General features: G+C 36.5%; 1 protein-coding gene across 6 annotated transcripts in view; it reads left to right on the top strand.

The window, feature by feature from the left end:
• The window catches only part of TRAK2 (trafficking kinesin protein 2), a 34,806-nt gene extending 16,227 nt beyond the window's left edge, over positions 1-18,579 (top strand). For 2 of the 6 annotated variants that reach the window (XM_072041370.1, XM_027461020.3), the window contains 14 exons: positions 3,150-3,203; positions 3,748-3,818; positions 4,450-4,566; positions 4,781-4,990; positions 6,805-6,883; positions 7,386-7,516; positions 7,721-7,795; positions 9,026-9,163; positions 10,128-10,207; positions 10,842-11,042; positions 11,175-11,473; positions 11,819-12,097; positions 12,798-12,897; positions 14,530-18,579. In XM_072041370.1, the coding sequence (XP_071897471.1) occupies positions 3,150-3,203; positions 3,748-3,818; positions 4,450-4,566; positions 4,781-4,990; positions 6,805-6,883; positions 7,386-7,516; positions 7,721-7,795; positions 9,026-9,163; positions 10,128-10,207; positions 10,842-11,042; positions 11,175-11,473; positions 11,819-12,097; positions 12,798-12,897; positions 14,530-15,208 (2,513 nt within the window). In that variant the 3' untranslated portion in view covers positions 15,209-18,579. Of the gene's footprint in view, positions 1-1,484; positions 1,578-3,149; positions 3,204-3,747; positions 3,819-4,424; positions 4,567-4,780; positions 4,991-6,804; positions 6,884-7,385; positions 7,517-7,720; positions 7,796-9,025; positions 9,164-10,127; positions 10,208-10,841; positions 11,043-11,174; positions 11,474-11,818; positions 12,098-12,797; positions 12,898-14,529 lie in introns of those variants that run through there. The other 4 variants (XM_027461022.3, XM_005014519.6, XM_027461023.3 and 1 more) reach the window with 4 other exon arrangements.
• Positions 18,580-21,203: the final 2,624 nt, after the last annotated feature.

Below are 21,203 nucleotides of genomic sequence, written 5' to 3'. Positions count from 1 at the left end.
ACAGGGATTTTTTGTTGTTTGTATTTTCAGCCTCCACCCAGGGTGTATAGCAAATGATTAAGTAAAAGTAACATATTACCTTTTACACATGCAGCAATCCCTGATTTAAAGCAAGCTTGTTATTGATTAAACTTGCATGCTTAATTTTTTTTTTTAACTGTGGAATGCATTTTGAAAGCCACTTAATGATTATTGCTTGGTCTGTTTCTGATAATAATATTGTGAACAAGTAATTTTATATTGAGCGACCACTTTTATAGTTCAATTGAAATGATTGTGTGTAGTCAGTGGGGTGTGTACTTATCTCTAAGCTTTAATTAGAAAGAGTTGGGATCAAAGTCTGTCAGTGCTGATAGCAACTTTATATCAAATGTGTCTCTGGTCAGTGCCCGCAGTTCCAGTGTAATGAAGCACATTGCTCCAAGAGAAGACACTTAAGTCAGTGTGAACTTGCATTTCCAAGCAGTGAGAGGTGGCAGGGGTTTTAAGTCATGATTATTTGGCTGTCAAAATACTACAAAAACAGGTGTTTTCCTCTTTCACCCAGAAAGAAGTTCTTTGCAATTACAGGATTTTCTTCTGTGAAAATAAAAAAGTGATCTGCTTGTGAGAGTTGTTTTTTGTTTGTTTGTTTGTTTGTTTTTGTTTTTGTTTTTTTTGAACAGTTTCTTTTTTTTTTTATATATTCTCAAAAATGCACTGCAACTATCATTTTAAATTTCTGTCCAAAAGTGAATCTTTAGAATAAGTCTGTCTTAGAATTTTGGGATAGCATAGATGCATATGCATAGATGCATAATCTCACATAACATATGTGAGATTAAAATTTGGCTACCCAACTTGGATGTGAAATTCATCACGTTAATTAAAAAGATCACTGTTAGGTATAACTCTGTCAAAGCTGTTGTAACTGTTGATCCATATAAATTCAAGAGAAATATGTTTTTTTTGTTTCCCCTAGAAATTGTCTAGACAAAGAGAAGGAATGTAACTGTTATCATCTGAGCCTAGTAATTTACAGGAGAATTTACAGGAAGGTCCCAGACAGATAGAAACACAACTTAGTATGTAGTTATAGTCACTGCTAAATATCTTGTTAGCTGAAGTTTGTGTCTGTCTTAGTAGTGACTGGAATTGGGAATAAATGTGATAATCATAGTTGTGAAGCATAACTTGGGGATTTTATGTATCTCTCCCTCTATATACAAATGGAAATTTTTTTGCAACTTTTGCTGTAAAGAATGGTGAACTTATGATTTGAGTCAAGTTGTATTTGACATCTAGGGGGAAAATAGCAATACAATACTTGCTGCACTTGCTCCTCCTCTTTTTATAGCTGCTGCCGCCTATTAGAAGGTGCATCTAATTAGCAATCCACTTAGTGTGAGCTCCTACTGGCACTCACTTCTGTAAGGTAGAAGAATATTTTCTCCTTCAACTTTGGTAGAATAAGAAACCTCAAATTACAAAACATCTGTCCTTAGAACTACTTTGTATATGTGAATAAAGGAACATGGCACGACATAACAAGAATATTAACCAAAATGAAGAGTTGTTTGCAGCCTTCCCATGGCGAGGTGAGTAAGCAGAAATTGCACATGTATGTTCACAGTAGAGAGTTATAACAACTATGTATTTTTTTTTTTTCTGTAGTGTAAGAAAGTTACAAAAGTTGAATAGAGCTAAGTTTCAAAATTGATAGTTCTGAGATTTCATTTACCAGAGCAGATATACTTGTTTGTGTTTTTAGGAACCTCCCTTTCAGAGTAACCGTGTATGTAACTAACAGATCTTTATTAAACCAATTTAGCACTGGATAGAAACTTCCACTTGAAATCATCTGGTGGGAATACTTACCACAGGAGAGCTGGCTATAATATTCTGCCTGCTAAAGGCTGAAAGTTATTGGGCAGTGAATTTTCAAAGTATTAGTAAGATGAGTGCCCTCGCAGCAAACAATGTCAAAGTGGCACAGTAAAACTGACCTCCACAATGCAAAGACAAGTACTTTAAATTTTGTAAGGGTGTTTTTCTGTTTTTGCACCACTTGGCAATAGAGTTAGCAAATGGCAGTGCTTTAAGTTCAACACTCCTTAATAGCATGTGTTTTATTTTTATGCCTACTAATCTACTTGGTAAAAAGTGTTTGATTTGTTAGTTTCATTTTTCTTCCCTGTTAAGCTATTAGAAAAACAGTTCAGTAAACCTCATTCTTCTGTATTGTTCTTTCTTTTCTCCTGTCTTTCAAGGCTGTGTAAGTTTTCTTCTATACAAAAATGCAACTTATTTTTGTTCCTAGCATGTAGCCTTAGTGTTATGCTATGCAAGGTTATCTGTGTGCAGTACCTACATAAAGGATATACATGTACATAGCTTACATAATGTGCATATATAAAGTTAGTGAGCACTTCAGCTTAGCACTTCTCTATCTCATAACCACATCAGCAGCCCTCAGTAAAAACAAAGACAAAAAAACAGCAACTAACAGAACCAATACTACTATATACTCAGAGCATGAATCAGGTTTCAACAAGGCAGAAAAATCTCAGAAATAGATTTAGACCAAATCCCATAATAATCTCATAATAATTTTACAATGCAGAGATGATAGAATTAGTTTCAAAGCAAGTTAACTTATGTCTCCAATTGAAGTAGATACTTCCATATTTATTCAACTTATCTTGCTGCTTTCATGGTCCTGAGTCTGTAAAGCAAAAATAGCAAATTTAAGGCCACACAGAAGGAAAGGGAGAAAACAATTATTTTCTACTTGCTGTCAGCAAGCAATGTTTTGCCATGTCTTGGGAAGCAAGGCCTCAATACACGTAGTAGTTGCTCAGGAAGACAGATGCTTTCATAACAAGAGTTGTCCCCTCCACCACTCCTCCCCTCTGCTCAGCTTTTATTGCTGAGCATGCTGTCATATGGTATGGAAAAACTCTTTAGTTTGTTTAGGTCACTGGGGGGTGTGTGAAGACAGTCTTGCTGTCAATGCTATTCTAGCTACAAGTGCAGAGCACCACACTATATGGGCTGCTGTGGGGACAGTTAATTCCATCCCAGCCAAACCCAGTAGACTATTTCCTTGAATTTTAATTCTTTCTCCTTTTTATTCTTTCTTCCCTGTCTTTCCTTTCCTGTAACTGTAGCTCTTTTTCAACTTCCTCCCTCCTCCTTTGCTGGATCTCACAAATTTGCACAAGGTAATTCAGATTTCTTATTTACTAGCATATCCTGCTTCTCAAGACAGCGTTTTATACTTTAGGTCCAAGTTCTGTTCAGAGTTGTCACAAATTCTTTTTGCTCTTTGTTTCTTCTTGACTTGGTCTTGTTCTCGAAATACTACTTGTTCTCAACAAAGTCTGCAGGTGTTTTCAGCTATATATGGATATACATTACTTCTCTCTCTCCCCAAAAGGCTGGATGATAATAGCTTATCTGTATTCAAAAAGTTGATCTAAAGAGATTCTTCTCCTTTTTCTAAACGTGAAGGATGTGCAAGCACCTCAACTTCTAGCTAATATTGCTGAAAGCTGTAAATACTCAGTACTTTGGATCAATCTCTTAAATGAGCATTGTTTCATACTTCTGAAATTAAGATGCATTTTGATAGCCTCTGCTAGTTTCCACAGCTAGTTGTTGTATTTAAGCTTATATAAACAATGTCCTCTGTGTTTTAATTCTCTCCCTTCCAAGCAGTCTTCTTGTACTTAAGCAACTTCAGTAAGTACGCTTTTTATTTCTCAGTTTTAGGCACAGATAACATGGAACAGAAAACCTACAGTGACACTGACGTGGTCAAACATCTGCTAGCTGAGGTATGCTCATCTCTGTAATATAATTGTGTTAATACATTTGAGGACACGTATTTGAGGAAATTATTCATCTCCTGGAATTTTTGCTTCAGTTATCTTCAGGAGCTGCTTGTCAAACGTAAGGGTCATGAGAAGCTGTCCAGTCATTTGCACCACCTCAGAAACAAAATTTAGCAATGCTATGGATACCTCATAGGAGCTAGCATGCAATGAGAAAGAAGGAGACTTCTTCTGCTTTCTAAGTGCCACTTGACTTTTATCTTCTCAGCACTATTCCAATTAAGCAGTCTGTTTCTGGAGAAGCTGTTACTTGAAAGACAATAGGCATAAGTGTATGTGACTTCTTGGAATGACACAATAGAGCCCATATAACTTCACCAGTACTGTACCCAGGTTAGGTGCCCTCCCCCTGTTACTGAGAATGACTGGAAGAGAAGCATAGTAATGGATGTGTTTTGGATCTAAAGGATGAAACATTAATCATTGTTTTATCAGTGTTGCAGAAGCAATCCGTTTGAGAGTGAGTAGCGATCTCAGAGTGCTGCGTTAATCAGTAGCTATGAAAAACTAAAATTACTCTGTATTTAAACTTTATCTGATTAAAAGTAGACACATGTATACTTCTTATGAGCAGAAAGACCGGGACCTGGAACTGGCAGCTCGAATTGGACAAGCCCTGCTTAAGCGAAACCACCTGTTGACAGAACAGAATGAAGCACTAGAAGAGCAGTTAGGACAAACTCTAGATCAAGTGAGTAATTTTTTTTTATTTTTTTTTAATTTTTCCCATCTTTTTATGATGATGAGAAGAGGATTAATAAAAACATATTATTTCATTGTGAAAACAGTTGATTGCTGCTTTCAAACTACATAAGTACACTTAGAAATCATTCTCCTAATTACCATAGTTCAGTCAGCTTTCTTGGTCCAAGAATTGACAAGCTGGTGATCTTCTTTTGTCCTAGGTTAACCAGCTGCAGCATGAACTATCGAAGAAGGATGACCTACTTCGTATTGTTTCAATTGCTTCTGAGGAAAGTGAAACAGATTCCAGCTGTTCTACACCACTTCGTTTCAATGAGTCTTTCAGTGTATCACAAGGTCTTTTGCAGCTGGATATCTTGCAAGATAAACTCAGGGAGTTGGAAGAAGAGAACCTTGCTCTCCGTTCGAAGGTATAGCCGACTTACAGTGTGTACCTTATATGCTGGATATGAGATAAATTGGGATTGTTAAAAAGAATCCAGCATCTAGGCTTCTCTCAGAATATATAACTATTTTGTTTCACTGTATGCAAATCATATCCAAACACTTTTCCTCCACATCTTTCTGTTTCCTTTACTGCTATTCATTGTTTTCGGAGTCCTCTAGTACTCCTTTCTCAATACCTTTATGGTATATGATGAAATAGGGGAACCTATGTGAGCACCCAGCAAAAGTAGTTGGACTCATCAGGTCCTCCGGTTGTGTGACCAGTTCTGGTGTAAACCTGACTGCAATTAGTAGCAGTCTTTTGTGAATTTGAACTTTGATTTGATGGTACACCTTTGTCAACGTATATTCAGTCTTAAGTATTAATAAGCTTCCATTCAAATCCTCTTAAAGACTCAGTAAGTTCTGACTATGGTATTAGTTTCCATATTTTAATTGGTCTCTTTCATGTATAAAACATTAATATAGGTAAGTGTTCTTTTACAAGCATAGGGACTAAATGGCTAGACAAAACAAATGGCTATAGAACTCATGAAACCAATGGTTACAAGATTTAGAATCTGCAGATGCACAGTGTGTCGTCTTTGGAGGTGCAAAGTGGAATTTGTAAAAGGGGAAATCAGTTAAGTGTGTTTGTTTGTTTTTTCCTTTTAAGAAAGTTTGGGTGTCCTTTGTAAGGAAGCTGGGTGATTGATGTTTTTTGAGCTTGTTACAACAATACAGTGAGAAGTAGAATTCTCTAATATGAAAAGATATACTCTTCTCCTTGATTTGTCTTCAAAATATTCAGAATGAGATGCACATACTCCCTAAAACTCTTAGGAACAAATGGATAGTTCAGTAGTGCTGAACAGAAAAGAAAGAGGGAAAGGTCAGATTTATTTTATTATGCTCCTAACCCCATATATGATTACAGAATTTTATGGACCGGGGTGAATTCAATCTATTTTACAGAGTGGGGGAAAGAATGAAATTAAAAAGAGACTGCTATCATTGTATGATATAACATAACCTTCACTGACTTGAAGTAGCCTCAATCATGTTGAGCCTGTATTTGCACATTTTTATTTTTGTGTAACAGTGTTTTATAAAGAAGTGTGTTTATCTACACTTGTGTAGCTTTACTTCTGCTTGTTTGGACAATCTTCAAACACCATTACTAAGTACTAGGGTGAGTCAAATGCAGTCCTGTGAACTTGCACGTGTATGTGTGCAAAGTTTAATATCAGGAATTATCCTGACAGTCCAAATGGAGATGGGAATTTACTATGATTGATGGTGTTTAGACCTGTTGTGATACAGTCTCTGGCCCAGAAAATTTCCAGTCTAAGTAAAACAGTTGAGGAGTAAGGGGAAAAGCTGTTCTATTGAGAGCTTTTCAGTACTGTCATGGAGTTGGCTAAAAATTTAGTTTTCAAAGCTTCTTTGCCTTAAGAAGCTCAAAAGCAAATTCAGTTGCTTACTTCTGATTACTGTGTTGGTTTACATTTCCATACCAAATTACTTATTTTTGCAATATTTTTTTTAGTAGGGGCATGAGAGAGATAAGGTTTTGCTCATATGTCTGTGGTTGGATGTCTGTTATTCAAAAGTCATATACAATTCAGGGAAACAGACTATGGTGGAAAAAAATGGTTAGTAAGGACAGAGAGATGCATAGAAATTAGAAAGAGAGGGGAAATTCTTCAGTTGTAACAATATCCAAAATAAAAACTTGTAACATTAATATATATATGGATAAACTGAAATTGGAAAACCACTAACTTTTTTTTTGAAGGCTTGCCAGCTGAAGACAGAAACCATTACGTACGAAGAGAAGGAACAGCAGCTAGTCAGTGACTGTGTTAAAGAGCTCCGTGAGTATCCAAGCTGTTTCTCACAACATCAAAACAGTATTTGAACATCCTTCTCTTAGTTACCCCTGAAAAATGAGCTTTAGTAATTTCAGTCCTATAGTAAATCTATATGGTACAATAACTGCTATCAATGAAAGGGTATATTTTTGCTAATTTACAGTATTTTAAAAAATAAATATTTAGCACTATTAGAGAATCATTTTTCTAACTCAATTGGTTAGCACTGATGGAAGATTTTCTGTTGTTTAGAAATAAATAAGGTAGATACTTTGTTGCTTAAAGGTTATGTTTCTAAATATGTAGTCCCACCTCTATGCAAAACCAATCAGATTTTACTATGATTTTGCTATCCTTTCAGGTCAAGTATACAAGAAACTCCAACTGTATTGTTTTGGGCAGGATATTTTTTGTTACAGTTAGTTGGGGGGAGTGAGTTGTTTCCCTTTCCATTTCCCTTTCTGTTTCTTTTTCCATTCCTTTAAGTCGCTTTTATGTTTTGTAGGGCAAACAAATGCTCAAATTTCCAGAATAACAGAGGAGTTGTCAGAGAAGAGTGAGGAGCTGGTTCGCTACCAGGAAGAGATCTCATCCCTTCTGTCTCAGATTGTTGATCTTCAGCATAAACTCAAAGAAGTAAGGGACTGCTGATGGAGTGTGTGTGTATGTGTGTGTGCGCGCCATTTATGTACATATGTGCATGCTTATAGTGGGTAAAAAATTACTTGCAGATCAAGGGTTATATCACAAGAAAGTGGCTGTTTCATGAAAGAATGGCAAGGACCACCTTCCTTAGGGGAACTGGCTAAAAAAATAACTAGCGCTTTTTTGTGCTTTCAGCATGTGATTGAAAAGGAAGAGCTGAAACTTCACTTACAAGCTTCCAAAGATGCTCAGAGACAATTGACAGTAGAGGTACTTAAGGCTTTTGTGGGTGGGTGGGTAAATGGATGGATGGATGGATGGTTGGGCGTGTAAAGAGAGTACAAGAGAAAAAAAACTAAATGACTATTGTGGTTTAACCTGTCAGGCAGCTAAGCACTGCATTTTGTTCAAACACTTCCATCACCACGCTCCCCCAGTGGGATGGGGAAGAGAATTGGAAAAAAAAAACAAAAAAATAGAAGGGGGAAAAAACCTTGTAGATTGAGGTAAAACTTGAGTAAGATAGAAAAGGAGGGGAAAATAGTAATAATAATAATGATGATAAAAGAATATACAAAGCAAGTGATGGACAGTGCAATTGCTCACCACCAGCTGACCAATGTCCAGCCAGACCCCAAGCAGCAGCACACCCCTCTGCCAGCCAACACTCCCTCATATTTATTGTTCAGCACAATGCCATTTGTTACAGAATACCCCATTGACTATTCTGGGTCAACTGTCTGTTCTGTCCGCTCCCAGCTCCTCATGCACAGCCAGCCTCCTTGTCGGCTGGGTAGCACAAGAAGCTGAAAAGTCTTTGACTTAGTGTAAGCACTGCTCTGCAACAACTGTAACATCAGGGTGTTATCATGTTATTCTCATCCCAAATAGAAAACACAGCATCATGCCAGCTACTAGGAAGAAAATTAACTTTATCCCAGCTGAAACCAACATAAAAGCAGCAAGAACTTTTATTTATTTAAAACTTCTAATTTTACATTGTGGTTGGAGTCAAATGATAGGGGAAAAAGAATAACTATGTTTAGTTAAGTCTACACAAATATTTTTGTAGTTCACAGGAGTCTGAAAGGCAAACAAGGTGTTCAAACTAGGTAAATTTTGTTGTTAGTAGTAGTTATGAGAAACGGAGTGCTTTCATATAAATATTACTGCTTATATCAATACTGTAGCTCACTAGATCTTTAAGGATTATTCTCTTTTGCTACTTTTGCATCAATATTTGCAGAGTTTTTCAATGTGTTTTACTTTGAATTTTATACTCTTGAGTATATATGTGTCACAATTAAAATTGGTATGGGTGATATGCTGAGCATTGTCTGTTACTGCTTCCAATTCCAGATGTTGGTGTGTGATGTGCAGTGGGAGAAATATTATAGTCCCATCTATATTGTTTTCTGTAGGAGTTACTCAGCTTCACTGTGTATTTTATTTGCTTCTGTTGAAGTTCAGTGGTATCACATACTCTTTTTTTTCTTTCAGCTACATGAGTTGCAAGATCGGAACACAGAGTGTCTAGGGATGTTGCATGAATCACAAGAAGAAGTGAAGTTGCTGCGCAGCAGAGTCCGCTCTGTTGCTTGTCTCTGCCATCCCCAGTCATGTGGAGCATTTCCTGTGGTAATAAATACTGCTAGCATGCTGTATACCTACTGGCACATATAGGGCCTGTAATAGCATAGAACTGTAAAACAGCTGTTACAGGAGCTGCAGTGGAAACTATTTTGTAATAGGCAAAGGAACTGAGCTAACAGTTTTTCATTTCTTTAATGTGTACATTTCTGACAATTAAATGTTTAGTAAACTAATAATTCACTTACCATTTTGTGATATTAAAATGTTTTTTCCTTTTTATATGACTTTTCTGTTAAGTACAGGAATTGATTGGTATATTCAATAGCTAGTGCTCCATTGTGCCTGCATATGTGTATTAAATTTTATAACTTGACAACATTTCTTTAAGAAACAAACCATTTTTTTTTGAGAGTTCAAACTGCATTTTTCTTTCTTTATGTAATTTATGATGTAATTTTGTCTCTTCATCTCCTTATCTTGTGAGATTAAATTTTAAGCATAATCAGAAATATATAACCTTAGGCTAAAGATAAATAAACCAATGGGGAAAAAAAAGCATTTATTTTCCTCTTCTTCTGTCAGGTATATTCTGAGTAGTGTCCTCACAAATTTCTGGGTTCTGCTGGGACTTGTCAGGCTTTGGTTGATCATTCTGCATATACAGAATCCTTCATGTATGTTTTTGACCTCTTAAGAAGTGTTCTTACAGTTGTAGCTTAATTTAAGAAATTAACATAAAAAGTACCAAAAAAGAACAGATTTTTAAAATGAAAACTGAACAACTGAACCCAAACCAGTTATATTTAGGTGTAATTATGGTGTAAAAATTCTCCTGCTTGCTATCCCCTTCAAAGACTGAAAGGTTTGTGTATTACACACAGTGTGAAACATAATAATGAGGAGAAAAAAAAAAAAGAAATTTTAGAGTATTTTAAAATTTTCTGTTAAAATTGTTAGGAAGAAGATTTCTATTAATGTGTAAACTCTTCTGGTTCCCATTTTTCTCTAGGATTCCCTTGCAGCAGAAATTGAAGGGACAATGCGTAAGGAATTGAGTCAGGGTGATGAATCTCTTCTATCCAAGCAGAAGTATGTTTTTAGATTCTGTGTGTCATTTCAATACTTTTTCATGTGCTTGTATTAAGTAAGGTGAAACTGATTACTGGAAATCTATAAATGTGAATGTTCACTCTATGAAAAATTTTCTATTTTTTTTGTAGTATTTGTAACTTTTCAACTTCAAAGCCTGCTATTATTTGATTCTATGAGGAAGCTGGGAATTTGCTAAAATGTTATTTCATTCTTCAGTTTCTCAGATTTTTGATGCAGATGCTTTGATACACAGCACTAGTTTTATCACTTTTACTGCTTATATAAAAATCTCTGGCAAATGAAATTATAGCTGAAAGACTGATAACAGTTTATAAAGCTGAAGACTTATTCCTGAAGACTTTACTTTTGAGCAAGAGTTAAATGTAAGCTCCTGAAATTTATCAGGTGGTTATCAATAGACTGTTTTGTTCTTTCAGGTCAAAGTGGTAATTCAGATATTTATTAGAGCAGTACTCCCTAAAACATGGGTGTGTTAGGCAATCCTGTTCTTCTGGGCTTAAATCTTTTTAGTCCAGTCTCTGCTATCTTTTGCAAATCTGTTGCTCAAAACTTTGTTATCCCTTGAAAAATGTTTCTGAAACTCATGTTTGTTTCCTTAATTTTCTTGCAGGGGTCAACATAAACGAGTATTCGACACTGTCAAGGTTGCTAATGTCACTCGTGGACGCTCGTCTTCCTTTCCTGTCCCATTACCAATTCCTGGTTCTAATAGGTTAAGTGTTGTTATGACAGCAAAGCCTTTTCAGTCTGGCTTACATTCGGAGGGACACACACAGATGACCCAGAGGAGCAGCTCTGAGAAGAATTTGAAGTAAGAAACACAGTCTGTCTTTCTAAACTAAGTGACTTAAAACTAAATCCACACTGGACCCCTGCCATGTAAAAGAGAGAAATATTTAATTTGCTAGTCTTAATATCTATTATTATTTCATGTTTCTCACAGGGGCACGCATAAGTGTGGCCAGCCAGGAACTCCTGGGGACAATGACTTAGTCACAGCTCTGCACAGGCTCTCCCTCCGTCATCAGAACTACCTGAGCGAGAAGCAGTTCTTTGAGGAGGAATGGGAGCGAAAAATGCATTTGCTTGCTGAGCAGAAAGAAGGAGCAAGTGGTAGTAATACACCAACAGAAAGCTGTTTTTCCTTGGGTACAAACTCAGAATTCACTGATTTCTCTGCCAGCTCTAGTAACCTCCGTGTCCTCCTACCAGAAAAGTTGCAAATTGTCAAGCCCATTGAAGGTAAGAGGATGATCTTCCTTCTCCTAACAGCAGAAAAAGATTTCACTTTAATTTGCCAACTAAATTATTGTTGGTGTGTGTACAGGTAGATGCAATATGTAATAAGAGGAAGGAGTAGCATTTGCTGGCTATGTACCAGCTAGCTCACGAGAGTGTCGCTTTGTACTTGTCTTTCTTATAAAGGTGCTAAGTGTTAGGCTTTTTCTTGTGCTTGGCATTGCCATCCAACCACACTATGTTTATCAACGTCAGCACCAGTTGGCTGAAATTGTTATAACAAGCATTCTTGTAACTCAATGTAATTGTAAGTAACAGCTCTCGGGAACCCTTCTTTTGTCACACCAGGATCTCAGACCCTGTTTCACTGGCAGCAGCTTGCTCGACCCAACCTAGGCACCATTCTGGACCCAAGACCAGGTGTTGTTACAAAAGGTTTTACCCCTCTGACTGATGATAGTGTGCACCACATCTCTGACTTGGAGGAGGATGATGAGGAAGAAGGTGAAGGAGGTATAACATTTCAAGTGCAACCATCCTTTCTGGAGAAAAAGAAGTGTGCAGTGTCAAAGCAAGGGTCAGGGATTTTCCTGTCACCTATTACTTCAGTAGCAGTACCACTCACTGGTAAGAAGCATAGTTAGTAGTTTTTCCTCTGTTTGCATGCCAATTTCTGCTTTTTTTTTTTTTTTGCTTTTTTTTGCAAGGACTTCATCACTGTTTATGTGCTCAGTTGTCTGATTACAGTGTGGGATTTCAGACTGAAATTTCTTTTCAGGACTCTTATTTTTCATTAACATTTATTTTGGTTTAGCAATTTGCCTCCAAGAACTTAATTTTATGCAGCTCCATACTACAGTAATTCAAAGTGCTAGCTCAAATACAGTTTAATACAGGTGGTACAGTTGCTTCCAGTTCTCTTCAGAGCATTTTGCAAGGTTAGAAGCCTGTGTCTGTGCAGAATGATCCTTGCTTTTAGATTCAGGTTGGATGTTAGTGTTTCTTATAGTGCTAGTTTGCTTCTGTTGTTATTAATGTTACTGATGTTTGAAGAGTGTAGTTTCAGCTCATCTTAAATTGGGAAAAAAAGCATAAAGCAAGTAACTAAATTGATTTTAAAATAAACTGATTGTAGTATCTTCTTCTCACTGGAAAATATTTGGCCTTGGGGCAATGATGTCTTTGTTATTGTTTGTTCTCTACTTCAAAACAAAACAAACAACAAAAAGATTAGCAATGCTAATAGCATCATCTTAAACTTTGCTTTCATTAGTACTAATCAGTCTGTATTTTTACCTTCATGGGATGTAAATTCTCCACATTGCAGCCTCAAATCCTGGAAAGTGTCTATCTTCAACAAATTCCACATTTACCTTTACTACATGTAGAATCCTTCACCCATCTGATATCACCCAAGTTACTCCCAGGTATGATAACATCCTAAGAATTGCTGTGTGGGATTAAGAAGTTGTATTCTGTATTCTGATATATGAACGAGTTTTAAAAAATACCAAGACAGTTAGGCAGCACGTGAAATACACATATTTACACATAAAAATGGTTGTAATTACAAAGGGGAAACTAGAAATTCTCCACAATGAGAGTTCGAATAGGTTAAGGTAACTTAAAGGAAGCAAATTTATACTCTTAAAATAGCAAATTCCTTGTATCATATACCTATTGTATTAAAACAAAAACAATAACAAAAAAAAGTCATAATGTGTTTTATTCTGTCCTTTTTAAAAACTAAGTTGTTGCTGGATGTCGATGTTCTATGTAATACACTATAGTTGAGCACTGTTTTATACATGTATTTAAGGTTGTGTAATATTTTAAAAAAAGTGACTGTAGTATTAAGGTTTTCATGACAATTAGCTGAATACATTGTGGCTTGTCTGGTTGTGCTCTTTAAAGCAGAACACCAGTTTACGTGGATCAAGTGTCCAATTCAAATTGCAAATCCTGATTTAACTTGTTTGCATTTTTTCTAGTTATTAATCTCGTCTATTAAGGGTCCTCTAAGTTTGTCCAACATCCAGTATCCATCAGAAAACAATTATACTCAGTGTTTCAGGAAGCATCATTTGAGTTAATGTAGAGCAGAAGAGATTGCAGTGTTTGTACATAGAAAATAAAGATTAGTGTTTGTGTGATATACTACAGCTATAGCATCATTCAACAGGGTCTTTCATCCATAATGCGCTACTTGTTAGCATTTTATCATAGGTAGCTTTGGGTGTTCAGGTTTCATTTTCTGGAAATTTAGCAATTCAACTAATGTGTTTCTTCAGCAAAGTTTCTTCATGTTTTGTCATCTTACATTCCTTTGTAATTGTTTTATGAAACGTTCTCCTAAAAGCTCTGAACTGACAGCTGATCTTGAAAAGTTTTATGCTATCATATCTAAGTTAACTTCAAAAATTAAGTTTGGTTCTAAACAGAAGGTAAAACACAACAATGAACTTGATTATAGAACACTTCTTGGCATAATCTTGTCATAACAATTCATTTTTCTTTCATAGAACCATAGAATGGCTATGGTTGAAAGGGACCTTAAAGATCACCTAGTTCCAGCCCCTGCCATGGGAAGGGATACCTCCCACCAGCCCAGGCTGCCCAAAGCCCTATCCAACCTGGCCTTGAACACCTCCAGGGATAGCGCATCCAGAGCTTCTCTGGGCAACCTCTGCCAGTGCCTCACCACCCTCATAGTAAAGAATTTCTTCCTAATACCTAATCTAAATCTACCCCTTTTTAGTTTAAAAACATTACTTCCTGTCGTAGCAGGAGTTTTTCCTCTCCATGGCCAGACATTAAAAATTATATATGGAAAAATAAATTCTTTGGTACTTACACCAAAACCCCTCTGTCAATCAATATTGTCTAGATATTTTGCAGAACACAAATACTGAAACTACTAAAGCTGAAGTTACCAGAATAAGTAACAATAGTTTTATTTTTCTTGTTTCTTTTATATACTAAAATGTATATACAGAGTCAAGCAGGTATGAAATGTCTAATGTGTGTATTTTCTCTGTTCCATTTTTATTTTATTTCAGCCCCATGTGTACCCCGTTTTCACTTGGAAATAGTGGCAGCAGCACTGGAAATCCAGTAGTGAGCACTCCAGCCATGTCTTACAGGCTTAATATTGGAGAATTTCTCACCAACAGAGGAGATTCAACAACTACCCTCAGCAGCACCAGCAGTCTGGCACAGCTTTTGCAAGAACGAGGCATCTCTGCCAAGGTTTATGATAGCCCCATATTAGAAAAACTGCCTTTGCTACAGCCTCCTCAAACAGTCCCTTTTCCGTCTACTCCACCCAATTCTCCCTCACATTCACCTTGTCCTTCCCCTTCACCATTTGAGCCTCGAGTGCATCACTCAGAAAATTTCCTGGCTTCCCGACCAGCAGAAACATTCTTGCAGGAAATGTATGGCCTAAAGCCCTCCCGCAACGCTCCAGACATAGGCCAGTTGAAGATGAACCTAGTGGACAGGCTGAAGAGGCTGGGTATTGCCAGGGTGGTTAAGCCCCCTGAGACAAAGGACCACAGGAAGAATCAGGGGCCAGAGGTTAGCTTACGGAGGCAGGACTCAGCTGTGTTTTTAAATGCAGGTAGCAACTTAATGGCAGGACTGAGAAGAAACCAGAGTCTTCCAGCCATGATTGGAGCACTGGGAGCTCCAGTCTGCACACAGTCGTCAAAAATGGATATCCTAAAGGAGGACTGACTGGTATGGACTTGTAGCATGGTAAATAATACTTGAGGAATAAACATCCAGTACGGGTATGGTTAGGTGTGTTACAGAAGAGTTGAAGAAGGCATGTGCATGCTAAAAGATGGGGGAGAGAGAAGTGTTGGGATCAAGGAGAAAAGAACAATGCTTAGGTTTGAGGAAGAAGGCTTTTGTGGAAGACAAGAAAAGAAAGAAGCCAAAGCTTAGTTTTGTGATCCCTTCAGCATGTTTTAGCTTAAATAAAAGACCATTGTAGACATTCTCAGCATTTAAACCTTTTAAACTGTATTTGTAAAACCATCTTGCAGGTGCTGTTCTATTTTTTCTGCCATACGACCATAGGATTTTGCTATTTGTTAGCAGTCAGATCATATCATTTAAATGCAATGTTAGAATAATGACCAGCTTAATTGGTCCAAGTTCTTCTCTGTAGCAAACAAATGCAAAAACTTGGGACATTTTTGATTCTTGTATTTTCTAGTTCAGAAACCATACTCTTTTGAACTCCCCACATTGAGAAGCAGGTGAGAGAACCTTTAATTCTATGTAAGAAAATAGTACGTACATTTATGAATGCCAAAACAGATGGTCAGCATTTGTTTTTTGAGAGTGCCATTGTGCTAGTGAGATAATAACAGAAGTTAATTTCTTTCCAGAGCTTCTGAAGCATACAGTGGAAGGTGCAATGAATAAGAATTACGAAGCAGAAAAGTATATATTAGGTGAAAATTTCAAGCTAAGAAATCTTTCCAAAGTGTCCCATGCATCTTTGTAAATGAGGGCATTTTTGCACACACAAAAAAATCTCAGGCACATTTTTATTTTCTTTTGCAACACTGAAACTACATGCTCAATTTAATTATTTCAATTTTATTTGAAATAAGCAAAGAGTATTTACTTAAATGCTTGAAAATTCAGAAATCTGACTTTTCTCTTGATAGGTAGACATTCCATACATTTTAGAGTTTTGCAGTAAACATCATGCTTTTCATTCAGATATTTCTGATTTTAGGCAGGATTTTGTTTAAAAGATTTCCTTTGGAGCAAAATTTACCATTCTATATTCAGAAACAAGAGATGAAAGATAGTGTTCTTTGTAGCATTTTATGAACACAGATCAATTTTATCTGTTGGAATCCCATGTTCCAATGATGGAGAGTGGTTCTGAATCTGCTTTTGAACAGAACTAAGGCAGGCATTCTGTCCCAAAAGAAAATCATTTGGAGAAATCTGATTTCTCAGTGGTATTCAGCAAAGTATTATTGTCCATGCTGCTTTTTGGTTTCCTTTCTGTGCAAGCTTTTAGTTATAACTGAATAATCTACAATAGATTTGTAAGGTAACGTAAAGAAGAAAAAGTATTTGCCAAAAGTTCTTTGGAGGAATAGGCTAGTGACCGGAGTGGAAAGGGGTTCTTAATCAGTATGTGATTTTTCACTGTACTTATCAACATATTTAAATGATTTTAAAGTATGTTTCCATACAATTAGATAAAACAGTCAATGTTTAGCTTGGCTGTTGCAGTGTATGTGGAATATAATGGCTGGTATCTTTCTGGGTGCATGGTGTGAAGCATTGGTATAATTACACAGATTTGCTTTTGGCATATGGCACATCAAAATAATCAGCATCGTTTTTGCTTCAGGGTTGAGTGGAATAGGGTAGGAGAACAAAGTGTCTTAAACTGATTTATATGTGGCCTTTCTGCTTTTACATCACTATAGATCTTATGATTACTCTCTGATATAGCAGTCTTTCTTTTTTTTTTTTTCTTTTTTTTTAATTAAAACGAGTAACCACCTCAAACTTGCACAGGGATTCTCAACAGAAACTTGTCTGTCAGCAACGCACAGAAATATTCAGGAATTCCTGGAGTTGCCTCTTGCTATCTAAGCAAAAACTTAAACTTATAAAAGGTGAATTTTATTTAAAATACTATATACGGGTTAATATTTTTTTTTAATGAAAATTATATACTACTATTGTGTATTTGTTTGTACTTCCTTAACTGTGCACAGGGTCTTACCTAGCTAAATAAGGTAAGAATGAAAGGTCTGGGAAGAGGTAATGTTGCTCTCCAGTGAACTAAGAAATGAGTTGACAGAAGGTTAGGCAGTTCGGTATAAACAGAGAAGTATATAATGTGTCAAAAGTATGTCCATTTTTTGTACGTTTATTATAGGAATACATGTAAGTAAGTGACAGAAAATTTTTTAAAGGTATTTCACTGTGTTTCTAACTAGCTTCATTAGTTAACCCCAGCCATTCAATCACTGTGTGTTATCAACATAAACAGCAAATCAATTAAATCAGAATTCCTTTGGCAGACCAGGTTTCCATTAAAATTTATATAACAGCACATTAATTAAATGCATGTTTCTCTTTGGGACATTTCCATATTGCATAGCCGGGCAATATAAACTGGTTCAGTTCAAACTGTATTACTGATATGTTGCAAGATTGTTTGTCTCTTTTCTGTAGGATAATGTATTCTCAGATACTTTACACAAGGCAGGAAGATGATGAAAGAATTTGTATACTGTTGCATTTATCCAGTTTTTGATGCTGTGGCACAGTGCTATTGAAATTCTGTTGTGCATTTTGTATGCATGTGTCTGGCTTGCAGCAACAGGGAAAGATTTGCCACTTCTTCCAAGTTTACTGCTTTGTGCCAAAATTCTAGAAGACAAACTTTTTTTTGAATAACATATATGTTTCTGATAAAACATTAAAGTTGCCATTGTTCTAGGAACTGATTTGGCTTGTTGCTTCTTACAAGAGATGAAACAAACTTGTGTGACTAAGATGGCTGAGCTCCTGCGTAAGATTATTTTGTCCTGTGCAAATGTGATTTGGTTGAGTGAGTTAATGAAGAATTGATGGAGAAATGGCACTTGGCAAAGATTCTGTTACCTTGCAGGTTTGAGACAAAAATAAGTGTTGCAAAGAAAGGAATTACCCATGTTTTATGGAAAGTTTCAAGACACTGGGAGAGAAATTCTTTTAGTTTTTACCTTTACTCAGATTGGCTTAAACTAAGTACAAATGTATAGCTTTCTAGTTTTAAAGATACACAGCTCAAGTTTCACTGTGTTTGGTAAACTTGGAGATAACTGCACACTTGAAATACATGTGGTTGATGACGCAAAAGTCTACTTTTAGTTAAAGAGCAGCAGAGAGGGAAGAAGAATGTTAGGTTTGGGCCTCCTTTGACTGTTACACAAAGAGGATTACACACAATGTTTTTGAATGGTCTGGGAACTTTTGTTGTTTTGTGTTTATTTTCATCAGCTTTTTGCACTTACTGTTGTTTCATAGTGGAATGTGAATTTCATAATAAACATGAGTAACATCATTTTTCAATATATTGGTCACCTTGTGTGGTTTATTCCAGGTATCACCTTCTATACTGCAACATTCTTTAATAAAACTAAAATTAGACCTTTTTAAAAATTGGCTGGAATGTAGTGACTGGTGCACAAGCTTGGTGAGCTGGTATCTTCACAAGCACCGTCTGTAAAAGCTATCTGACAAATGGATTCAAAAACTTTATCAGGCTGTGCTAGGCTGTTTGCTGTTGTGTTTATACCTAAGCAATTAAACGTAGTATAGATGTGCAATACAAGCTGCAGTTAGACTTTGATTGCAATGTAAAAGTGTGATAGTTAAATCTAGAAAAACAAAACAAACACACACTTAAATAAGAGTACCTTCTGCTGCATTTTGAAAAGCATTTTGCTTAATGAAAGACTTCACAGAAATTCATAAACAGCTCATCAATTTCTAGACAGAATGTGAGCCTCAATTTAAATGAATGTCCTCACGTTTTCTGTTACTCTTGTCGTTGTTTTTCTCTCCTGTCATTTTACAGCACATAATGTGTTTTAGCATAATGGTGTCAACTAGCAAAAAATAGAAAAGAGATTGGACTTCTTTGCTAGACTTAAGTATCCATTAGGTCAGGGAGGGGTTCTGCATTTATGGTCTCCTGTTTGGAAGTATATATTCTTCCCTTGTTTTCTTCAGGCCTTCAAGGGAGGATTGTTTTTTTTTTTTTTACAGAGATGTGTATGATCAATGCTGTTGTTTTTCTGTCTTAGTAGCTGATGTTATGTCAGCCCTCCTCTATATTTGTCATAAAATGGGAGCAGAGATTGAAACCAAGCTACTTACCCTTGAGTACTGCCTTCGTGCAGGTATCACTGAAGTTCCCTTTGCACATTGATTGTCATGTCAGCCTGCAGTTGTACATACTTCCAGTGCACACTTCTGCAATTGTTTTTCTGGCTGAAAGGCTCTTATCATTTTCCCCAAAATACTTGGTTCCTTCCATGGTACAGAATGGAAGCAGCATTGATTTGCAACTAACAGGTTCTTACTCCAGTTCACCTAACTGGCAGTGGTTCCTCTAGTAGTCTGTGTGTCGAACATTTCAAGAAACTGGGAACCACCACTATCCTATGGTATATATCCTATATTTATTGAGCTTTCTTTCTTTTCTGACATGAGACTTGCACCCTTGTCAAACTGAAGCTGACTTTTCAGCTCAACATTTCATATGCTGAAGCCTGAGTTGGACGTTTTGAGGGTTGAAATGGTCATGACGCAGTCTCTGATAGCTGCACATCCTTACAGTAGGCCACCACAACAAACTTGGGACATTTTCTCTGTTTTGTTACACCATTTGCCAGACAGATAAAAGTTCCTATTATTGTCATACATAACATGGTGATGTTAACAAAGCATATATACATAAATGTTGATTTGATGATGTTTATGTATTTTAGTCATTCTCTCCTTAAGGTTTGGGCTTCCTAGCTTCTCAGCTGCTGACATAACACATCTGTGCATCCTTCAGAAAGCCCAGTAAAACATTGCATGTACTCTTTAAAGTTCTCCAGTTTTCAGGATGATGAGGGATTCCACTGCCACTGGAGAGAAAGGTGAGTTTGGGGGAAGAAGGCCCAGAAAAGCAGCCACTCTTTTCTGTTCATTTCATCTGTCCTGAAACACCAGAGCCCAACGGGTACAGCCAGCTGCTTTGTTCTAAGCAGATACGCTCTCAGGTTTGAGAGTCTGTGGACTTTTTTTTTTTTTTTTTTTTTTACATATTCTCTAGCACTTCAGATGTAATAAGGGGAAAGGTCTGATGCTGTTGAGCTTCTGGGAAGTGAGTTAAACTGAAGCCATTAGAGGTCATTTACAAAAGTTCTTTGATTCAGCAGGGCAGGATTTAGTGAAGGCCCTGTAGGACTCATGCTGGGAGTTACCCTCACTCACCCTCACTCTTTCTGGTATTATATTAATAGTTGGAAGGACAGACTTCTGCTTACTCAGCACATGTAGATCTTGCTAACCTCTTAATGAATGTTTAGTAGCTCTTGTGGGGTGAGAGCTGGGGAGAATTGAGTAGGCTTTACTGCTTTTATTAAGTTCAATTGCCATTTTAGTTTTTTTTTTGTTGTTGTTGTTGTTTTGTTTTGTTTTGTTTTATCAGTTGAAGCTCATGTTCAAAGGAGGGTATTAAAAGATGTGTGATCATTTTCACTTTTATTTGGTGTATATATAAAGTCGATCTGTACTCTCAATCCATTATCTGTATTGATAAAAGTAGCTAATTCTTAAGACTGATGAAAGTAGGCATCTGCCTGCAGAACATGTAAAACACTCAATACATTCATACCTACCATTACCTATGTGACCAAACTGGGTATACTGCAAGTTGTTTAAGACGAGACTAGTCTCTAGTACTTGTGCACAAGCCCAAAACATCTTATTAGATCCATTCCTCTATGAACAAATTTTGAAGAAATTTTACTGGACATATAGCAGTTGCTGCTCAAACAAGATTTACAGATCTGTATGCAGTAACTGACTTTTGACCTTCAATAACGTACCTGCTTTGACAACATGAGGCTCTCTAAGAAAATGGAGGAAGGTGCACTAAATAAATAACAACAGATCTAATACTGAATTCTCCTCACTTCTC

The sequence above is a fragment of the Anas platyrhynchos genome, chromosome 7 (genome assembly GCF_047663525.1).
Source record: "Anas platyrhynchos isolate ZD024472 breed Pekin duck chromosome 7, IASCAAS_PekinDuck_T2T, whole genome shotgun sequence".
Classification (NCBI taxonomy): Eukaryota; Metazoa; Chordata; class Aves; order Anseriformes; family Anatidae; genus Anas; species Anas platyrhynchos.
Note: the sequence above shows the minus strand (reverse complement) of the source record. Positions and strands in the feature narration are given on the sequence as shown.